Source organism: Crocuta crocuta, unplaced genomic scaffold, assembly GCF_008692635.1.
Source record: "Crocuta crocuta isolate KB4526 unplaced genomic scaffold, BGI_CrCroc_1.0 scaffold118, whole genome shotgun sequence".
Lineage (NCBI taxonomy): Eukaryota > Metazoa > Chordata > Mammalia > Carnivora > Hyaenidae > Crocuta > Crocuta crocuta.
In genome coordinates, this window is record NW_027551558.1 from 4,741,927 (window position 1) to 4,751,883 (window position 9,957).

The 9,957-nt window shown below is 45.4% G+C and overlaps 1 protein-coding gene across 1 annotated transcript in view; it reads right to left on the reverse strand.

Moving 5' to 3' along the window:
• The window catches only part of IL1RL2 (interleukin 1 receptor like 2), a 62,454-nt gene extending 57,600 nt beyond the window's left edge, over window positions 1-4,854 (reverse strand). The window contains exons 1-3 of the mRNA XM_077749187.1: window positions 4,797-4,854; window positions 3,727-3,961; window positions 84-279 (exon numbers count right to left, since the gene is read on the reverse strand). Coding sequence (XP_077605313.1) covers window positions 84-279; window positions 3,727-3,961; window positions 4,797-4,854 — 489 coding nt within the window. The remainder of the gene's footprint in view (window positions 1-83; window positions 280-3,726; window positions 3,962-4,796) is intronic.
• Between the last annotated feature and the right edge of the window lie 5,103 nt (window positions 4,855-9,957).

The following is a 9,957-nucleotide window of genomic DNA, read 5'->3' on the forward strand; positions in this document are numbered from 1 at the left end:
GACTGAGCCACCCAGATGCTCCCAAAACAAGTAAGTTTTAAAGAAGTAGAAAAATATCAATAGGAAAATTATTTTTTTTTTACCTTGTACCACGTTATTGAATCCAAAACAAAGCTCTGTGGGAAGTTCAGATGACAAGTAAGGCTGCTGTCTTTTCCGGCATGTAATATCTGTTTGTATTCATCTGATAAAATCAGTTGACTGTTTCCAGAAATACAATACCAATATTTTCTCAGCACAGTTAGGTTTACATGGATTCTGTGACAGGTGTTTGTGTAGCTGTAAGAAATGGCAAATTGAAACCATGTAAACTCCAACAGTCACAAAATCAGATGAATCTCCAGATTGCCAAATGATCTTCAAGATATAGCACAAGCCCTCTGCCTCAAACAAGGTGGGATACATATCACAAATCATTAATTACAAAGGAAAAATAATATTTATATTGTGGAAACCCTGGACAAGTGATTCAACCGAACACCACCAACGAGGGGCAAATGGACACCATGAACCACTGTGTGTTGTCTGAAGAAGACACAAACTACATGCTATTCCAGCCAAGAAGGCTCAGCCTCAATGTACTCAGGAAGAAAAGTCTGGCAAAACCAAATGAAGGGATAGTATATAAAACAACTGTCTGTACTCCTTAAAAACGTCAATGTCATGAAGAACAGACAGAGGACCTATCCCAGATGAAAAGAGACGAAAATACATGACAGCCACATGCAATACGTGATCCAAGATTGGATGCTCTACCGGAAAGGAAAGAAAGAAATGTGTCAAGAAAAATTGAGACAATTGACAAAATTATAGTATGAATTGGGAGTTAGATAAAAATGTCATATGATAGTTAACATTTTCTGAATATGATAACTACACCATGTTTATGGAAGAAAATATTCTTGACAGCAAATACACATGGAGCTACTCCAGGCTAAAGGAACTAGATGCATACAACTCAAGCGTTTTAGAAAAAATGGCTTAGAAAAAACATATTGCGTGTAATATACATATACAGTTGACCCTTGAACAGCATGGGAGTTAGGGGCACTGGACCCTGTGCACTGCTGAAAATCTACATAGAGCTGAGCTACTGATAGCCCACCATTGACTGGAAGCCTTACTGATAACATAAACAGTGGATGAACACATATTTTGTATGTTGTGTGGATTATATATTGTATTCTTTAAGCATTTTTTAATGTTTTATTTATTTTAGAGAGAGAGACAGCGTGAGCAGGGGAGGATCAGAGTGAGACACAGAATCTGAAGCAGGCTCCAGGCTCTGAGCTAGCTGTCAGCACAGAGCCTGACTCGGGGTTGGAACCCATGAACCATGAGATCATGACCTGAGACGAAGTTGGATGCTTAACTGACTGAGCCACCCAGGCGACCCTGTATTCTTACAATAAAGTAAGCTAGAGGGAGGGGTGCCTAGGTGGCTCAGTCATTTGAGTGATTGACTCTTGGTTTCAGCTCAGTTCATGATCCCATGGTCGTGAGATCAAGCTCCCCTCTGGGCTCCACGTTGAGCAGGAAGCCTGTTTGGGATTCTTTCTCTCTCTCTCTGTCTCTCTCTCTCTACCCCTCTCCCCTGCTCATGCTCTCTCTTTCTCTCTCTAAAATGAAAAAAGAAAAAGGAAAAAAAAGAAAAAATAATACAGCTAGAGAGGAAAATGTTAAGGAAATAATATGGAAGAGAAAATACATTTACAGCAATGTACTGTATTTATCAAAAAATATCTGTGTATAAGTGGACCTATGCAGTTCAAACCCATGTTGTTCAGGCATCAGTCATATATGGAGAGAGACAGAGACAGAGAATTATAAGGTAAATGTGGCAAATGTTAAAATAATGAGGAATCTAGAGAAAAGATAGATGGGAGTTCTTTATACCATTCCTGTAAATTTTGCATGAATTTGAAATTACTTCCATGTAAAAATACGCAGTTTGCTAAGTACATCTCATATCTGTACGTTAATACTTTGTGAGAATTCACGTTTATTTTTTTTCCATGACAGACAGCATCTATGTCTACTTTCTAGGAAAGATTATCTTCCCCTGTTTCACAGCAACCAGATTTCCTATTTTAAATCCAGCCCAGACAGGGGCGCCTGGGTGGCTCAGTCGATCGAGTGTCCGACTTCGGCTCAGGTCATGATCTCACGGTTCGTGGGTTCAAGCCCTGGATCGGGCTCTGTGCTGACTGTCAGCTCAGAGCCTGGAGCCTGTTTCAGATTCTGTATCTCTCTCTCTCTGACCCTCCCCTACTCATGCTGTCTCTCTCTCTCTCTCTCAGAAATTAAATCCAGCCCAGACAGCTGATGAATCTGCGTGCCATACCATCTCCAGCTCTATTATTTCATAACCTAGCATCAAACAGGACTGCAGACCTCCACAAGACACCTTGTTGGCACTGTCATCTACACAGTGAGGGAAATTGTGGGAAGGAGCCAGGAAATGGGGGCTCACGGCCACTCCCACTCGTGTACCACTGGGCAAACGCAATCACCTTTCTGGAGGACCAATTTCACACATAACCTCAGCTAATTGTCCCTTCAACCCTATCAGGCCGGCATTACTTCCATTTTACAGATAGGAAAAGCAAGGCTCAGAGAGATGAAATCATTTGTTAAAGACATGCATGTCCATACGGAAAGGTAACAAAATTGAGGCCCTTAGGGAAAATTTGTCCACAAATGGGTTTTATTTAAGCCATACTCACAAAGCTTATTGAAAAGTCACACACACGCGCGCACACACACACACACACACACACACTCATACACTTCCAGGTTCCCTAGAAAAATTAGTAAATGGACTTGTGCTGTAGAGATCGCTGCCTTTGGTGCAACACATGCTTTCTGGTTCCCCACAACCCTCACCAGGCCCAAAGTTCTCCTCTCCATACTCCCAGCCCTGGGTCACTCATTTACATTACATCCTAGCATGAGGCTTAGCACAGGGCCTGGGACATATCTGATGCCTGGTCACTGTTAAATTCCTTTAAGCCATTACCAAAAGGTGCTCAAAGGAGGTGTATTCCTACCCGATTTTGGCACGTGTCACAAAAACTTCTGGCATTCTAAGAAAAAAAGCAGCAATAACAATAGGAGAAACAGACTCTCAAGCTGGTCTGGCCCGTGGCCTTTTTTCAATGGGAAAAGATGCATTTCATGTTCCAACAAGTGATTTACAAATCGGTTCTGTTTTAAAATGTGTTCACCGGAAACCGTCTGGTAACAATTATAAAACCGTATTTTATTCTTCTCACTGAGATTTCTTTTAAAAAATCTTTTTTTAATATTTTTATTTTGTTTTGAGAGAGAAAGAGAGAGAAAGAGACAGTGCAAGCTGAGGAGGGACAGAGAGAGAGGGAGACACAGAATCGGAAGCAGGCTCCAGGCTCTGAGCTGTCAGCACAGAGCCTGATGCCCGGCTCGAACTCACAGACTGTGAGGTCAAGACCTGAGCTGAACTCATAAACCGTGAGGTCATGACCTGAGCTAAAGTCGGACACTTAACTGACTGTGCCACCCAGGCACCCCTTCTCACTGGGCTTTCTATGTCTATTAACAGTTTATGAAGAATTTTCCCAAAAGAATTACATATATATATGTAATTCTTATATCATAGAATTCTATTATCATACACACGTGTGTACGAGAGAGAGGGAGAGACAGAGAGACAGAGGGACTTAGTTCTATTTTAAGTGAGAAACTTACTTTATAATACATTGGTAGATCCCAGTGTCCTCCTGTGTCAGGGGAAGAAACAAAATCCAGTTTTGCTCCTGGTGAATTCTAGACTGTGCACTTTTGGATATTGGGCTTTTGCTGGGATATTTGTACCACGTTACGTGTACTTTCCCAGATGTTGGAGACAGGTTTATACAATTAAAAGCAAATGGCTGGCCAGCGGAAGGTGTCTCCTTGTACATCCTAATATCCGTGCATGCATCTAGGGAAAGAAAGGGGTGGAGGGAATCATGAAAGAGAATGCTGGTGCTATTTCTAATTAGTCTTAACAAATGCCTCTTTAATTTTCCAGCCAATTTGAAATTGTATCAGAGAGTTTTCTCAGTGTGGGAGTTCCCTATGATAGTCTGCCCATCTGATTTATGGACAAAAATATGTCCATAAAACACATTTACTCATCCTCCCCAACTGGAATGATTTCTTTCTGTCCCTTCTTTTCTAACACCTTGAGCCCTTCCACCTGCCTGAGCAAACGTTCCTATTCCGAACCCTCTTTTCTGTTTCTTTGTGCTCTGCCACCAGTTATGTCACTCTGTCTCGAATAAAAGGTATTTCGTCCCAGAAAGGATTGTTTACAAATCTACTCATGTTAAGGTTCGTTTCTACTGAACGGCATGGCGTTGCACTGCACAGCGTTTCTTCTTGGAAGAAGTCTGTCTGTTCTGCTCACGGTGTCTTTGTTTTTACCTTGGGTCATAAAATGACCCTTTGTCATATAAAATAGTATCATATCCACTTGAGCATTTGGATTCAAGACTTCCAAATCTGCTTATCCACACCTCCTCCTCACATCGCCCACCCAACCTCTCCCTCCACCCCTCCCAAACTCAAAGGGGGACATTTGGGGCTGCGGAGCAGATGCTGGCAACTTACTGTTTCCCCACTCGGTGTAATTGGACTTGGTCCCCAGGGGTAGAAGCCACCTCGAGGCTGGGGGCTCTTGCGATCCCCCAGCGGAGCCGCGCCCGCGCTCCCTCGGAGCCGCAAGGAGGCAGGCCCGCGACGGTGGCCTCTGAGACGCGAGGAGCCCAACGTACCTGCTGCGACAAAGGGTGGAAGCGCGATGGACACGCCGCAGAGCAGCAGGGCCAGCATCCCCCGCTGAACTAGAAGGAAGAAACAGGTGGGAGCGGATGAGGCCTGCGGGGACGGCGACAACGGATCTCAGAGACCCTAACCCAGGCCGCTGACTTCCCGTCTTCGCGAGGAGCCCACATTTACCCGACGTGCCCCCAAAGACTCCCCGCCCCCAGACCGACCTCCAGAATCATCCGGGCTGGAGAGGGATCGGCGGGAGGAGCTGGGAGGCGCGGGGCCAGGAAGTGATGGGAGGGAGGGAGGGAGGGAGGTTCCCAGCTCCGGGGTGCGCCTTTGCCCCTCCTGGGGCCGCGGTGGCGTGACCTCTGCTATCTGGGAGCCAGGCGGGGTGTGCGTCCTGCGCCGGGTGAGCCGCACGCCCCCCACCTGGGATCCTCACCTGTGCGTCCCGCGCAGCCTCTTCCCTGCGCGCCTTAGCCTCGGGGTCCGCCTGGGCCCGGGGCTCCAAACGCAGCCCTCACCACCCGCTCACCCGGGAGAAGCCAGCTTAGGCCGACCTGGCAAAGGGCGGCAGGGAAAGGGAGAGGAAGTCAGAGCGCCGCCGGACCTGCAGGTAGACGGGAGATGCACACCTTCTCCCAGAGACGGAGTCCGCTCCCCCAAGGTCGCCCGGCAGGCCGGGGGGCCGCCGCAGGGGAGTCGGGATCGGCTTCTAGGTCGCGCACGTGTTAGCCAGCCACCTCTTTCCCTCCACACCTTGGCGATGGCTGGCGCCCCATCCGCCTGGCTCAGCGGCACGCTCCCAGCCGGTGTCTACCTCCCAGACTGGCCGGAGCAGGCAGGATCCCGGGCAGAGTGGAGAATCTGAGACAGGCACTGAACCCAGGCGTGGCATTTCCATACCAGCTACTTCCTTGCCACCGTGGGCAGGGCAGGCCTACCTTCCCTGGGGGAGTGGAGGAAGGAATGGTGCCATCACACTAAGAAGTGGGTTTAAACGCGTCGTTACCTGATTTTCTGGCAGCTGACAGGTCTTCCCCTGGCAGGCGTGTCTGCTTAAATCTATTCCGAATCGTCCCCATAAATGAATTCTTTCCTTTCCGAACCCCGTTTGAGCAGTTATTCCATGCCCTGCGTTGGTCTCTATAGAATACCCCAAAGTGGAAGTGGCCCCAAGTGGCTTCTAAGGAGTAGCATTTACCTGCCTGAGTCCTGCTGTTAACTTCCATACAGCAGACATCCCAGGGTGATCTTGAAATACCTGGAGCACAAAGTCCGCTCCTGTCTGAAATTTCCAAAGATGATATCAACCAGGACAGGTTACCCTGGCCATCAGGAGATACCCAGAGATAACCCTGCAGGGCACTGGGACTCATACACACACACACACACACACACACACACACACACACACATATCTGAAATGTAATTGCCATTTAGCAGATTCCTGGCCAAGCTATACCCGGTCGACTTTGTGGTTTTAGAAACAGCGAGACAGAAGCAACTGCAGAAATAGTTCAGCAACTTCATTACCAGCACAGCTTTCCGTGATGGGCCGGGGGCCAGTGGTTTGCAAGTTGCTATACACTTAAACATTATTGAGGATTCTAAAGTGTTTGTTTATGTGGGTTACGGCTGTCAGGATTTACTATATCAGAAATTAAAATGGAGAGCATTGAAAACATTCATTTTCTTGTTTATTTTAAATACAAACGATAAACGTTAACGTAAGTGTTAACATAAATGTCGTACATCTTATGAAAAAGAGCTGAACTGAACTTTCCAAAACAAACAAAGTTATCGAGAAAAGTCATATTGTTCTACATACCACCATATACCCCTGCTTACGATTCCCAAGTCTCTTTAACGTCTGACTTAACAGAAGACAGCTGGATTCTCACACCTGCTTCTGCATCAAGTCTCTCAGGATGTAACATGTCAGGCAGCCTCTGGAAAAGTCCACTTGCAGGTGAAAAAACAGAATGAGAATTAAAAAGACAAAGAAGTTCTGAATACTGTTATGAAAATAGTTTTGATTTCACAGATCTTGGGACCCCCTTAGGCCTCTGGTGCTTGGAGGGTCCGTTTGTTAAGCTGTTAATGAAGATGTGTATTACTTCCCCCAACATCAGCATTAAATGAGGTTCCCCAATACATATCCATTCTGCAACGTCTAGGCACCAACCCAAAACAAAACAAAGTTGTTACTGCAAAAACCGTCAAGTGACTCACATGCAGAACTATTGTTGTAAACAGGGTTAAAGGTTAGTTCCAATTTTTTTTCTTAATTTTCATTGTCTTGTTCAGTTTCTGCCTTATGAAAAAACTGGGGGCGTATCTTATTTTTTTATAGTTGGACAATAGTCACGCACACCAAATCCAATCAGTAGAGTTGCCTCAAAGCTTATGAAACTACAGCGTGCCATCCCAGCGTGCCCCCACCACCACCACCCCTGCGGCACCTCTAAGGGACATTTCTGGTATTTTCTTTCTCTGGTGGGGCTCTGGGCCTGTGTTTCCTGATACGTGGAGACGGAACCACTTGGCTCTCAAGGGAAAACCTATCAGGAAGATGTAAAGGTTGCAATTAAAAACAACAGAAAGCCAAAACATTTATGGCAGGCTCTTAATTACCTTGAAAAATTGGAGAAACTGGAGAGCATTGTTTGCTAATGAGAAAAGGGGAGTAAAGAATTTAAACAATTTCTTTATGAAGGTTTTCCGTGGCTAAGCTGAGGCTTCTTTACAATGGTGCTAAAATCGCTGTTTTAATGCGGGAACTTCCAAGTTTAATCACTTTATTATTCTCTGATTTTCACATTTAAAATTTCCTTTCAGATGTGCAATGTGCAATGGTTAACAGCTAAGGAATTCAAAACAAGTCATGGAAGCAAGACTCAGCCTAAGAAATCACAATGACCAAGTTTCCTGTATATATCTCTCCCCCCACCCAAATTCGCTATGCTATTTAGTGCTTATCACTTATCATTCTGTGGTGTGTGTGTGTGCGTGTGTGTGTGTGTGTGTGTGTTCCTTAAGCAATATAAATGCAAACTTTTTGAGGGGTGTAGTTCTAGTTCTAGTTCGTTCAAGGTCACTACTGTATGATATTCCATCATCTGACTGTACTCCAGTTTATGTATCCCTCTCCGGTGGACCTACAGATTGTTTCAAATTTATATTTTCCCTTAAAAATAGTGCTGTGGTGAACATTTCTGTCATGTTCTCTTGTGTGGGTTTTTTGAGAGGTTGTCTCGTGAGTGAAATCGCGGCATCACTGGGTAGATGCATCTGTGACTGTGTTAGAAAATCCCCCACTTTCTCCACATTAGGCTCCTTTCAGAGCAGAAGGGTTGCATTGCTTCATGTTCTTGGCGATATTTGGTCATGTCAGACTTTTCCATTTTGCCAGTATCACCAGTCTCAGGAGGTAAAAGCTACCCTGTGATTTTATTTGACAATTTCTTGAATTCCTAGTAAGATGGGACATCTTTGCCTATGTGCCCTGGCCATTCATGTATCCCCTGGCAAATGTTTTCTCACATGTTTTGCCCTTTTATCCACCTGGTTCTTTGCCTTCGTTTTATTGATCTGCAGAGAACTGATTAAATTCTGCCTCTGATGTCTCATGTTGTTTCCTTCAAAGGGAGGCACAGAGGAACCTCACTGTCCTCTCCCTGACCGGGAGTTCACACCCCAGCAGCAGCCCTTATCTATGAGATAGGGATGATTAGACCCACTTTTCAGAGGTGACATTTGTGAAACCCTAGTTGCAGGTGCCTGACGGCAGTAAATACTTGATGAGCCTGGAGTTTGTCCTCACTCTCCCACTGACTCCTCCTCATCGGTCCTCCCTAATTGCAGATATTTTTGCGATGGGAACATTCTTAGAAGTTATTGCCATTAGGCACGAGCCATGGTCAATGGACTCTTTCGAATGGTTTGTTTATTTATTTATTTATTTTTATGAAGTGAAACCATTTCTCTGCAGATCCTCGACGTCCTCCTAAGAGCAGGTGTAAAGCAGCAATCTCTGCAATGGAGGAATCACTGAGTTCAGATGGGTAGACTTTCGCCTTCAGTCTGCTCCTCAGACGAGGATGTGATGTGTATTCAGAAGACTAGTAAGACAAGGATTTCTATGAAAGACCCCATACATGAATGTGTACTTTATATAATGTGCAGTGGCTTTTATTTGTTTGAGCTGAATGTCTGATGATTGCCCACTGACCCCAACCCGCACGTCAATTTCCCCAGTGAGGATGAAGTAGAGACATGTTCACATGTAATGGTCAACTGCTCTGAAACACGGGGTTAGGCTGGGGTTGGGAGGGCGCGGGTGGAGGTTCTACCGAGATCTATATGCCTTGCAGGTTCCTAAGTGCTCACATTTGTCCTCTCTGGGAGACCTGAAATGCACAGCAGCAATTCTGTGCCAGGCTTTTGCTGCTGGAATGACATAGCTTCCAGAGACGAGAAAAGCAGCAGGTGACAGCTTTGGTTTCCTGAAGTCCTAGGCCTGCCCCTCCCCCAGGCTCCGTGATCTGTTCATTCATTCACTCACTGAGTATTTATACAGCTCCCACTGTGTGCTGGGTGGCATTTTGAGGGCTGGAAACACTCTCAGACCCTCTCAGAAATTATAGGCCAGTGGCTAGAGTGTGGAGTCAGGAGACAATAGATGTGGGGGAAACACTGAATAGGAGATGGTTTCAGGTTGGCAAGAACCATATAGGATATGAAATATGATGAAATGGTAGAGAGGGTGCTGGGAAGGGCTTCACTAAGGAAGCGACAGCATAGCTGAGGCCTGAGTGATGACAAGTGGCCCACCAGGTAGCTATCTGGGGAAAGAGTTCTCCTTCTAGAAGGGACAGCTAGAACAAAGTTTCTGAAGGAGGAGAGAGTTTGCACCTTTCAAAATAACATAAATGAAGCCAGGCCAGTGTGAACTGAATAGAGTGAATAAGCAGGAATTCTGAACGAAGTTCCAGAGTAGGCTGGAGCTAGACCACCCAGGGGGCCTGTAGGTAATAAAAAGAAGGTTGAATTTGATTCTAGGTAAAATGAAAAGTTATTAGAAGGTTTAAAGCAGAAAAGAAACATAACCTTATTTGCATTTTTTGAATGTCACGTTGACCATTAAAAACTCATCAAAAT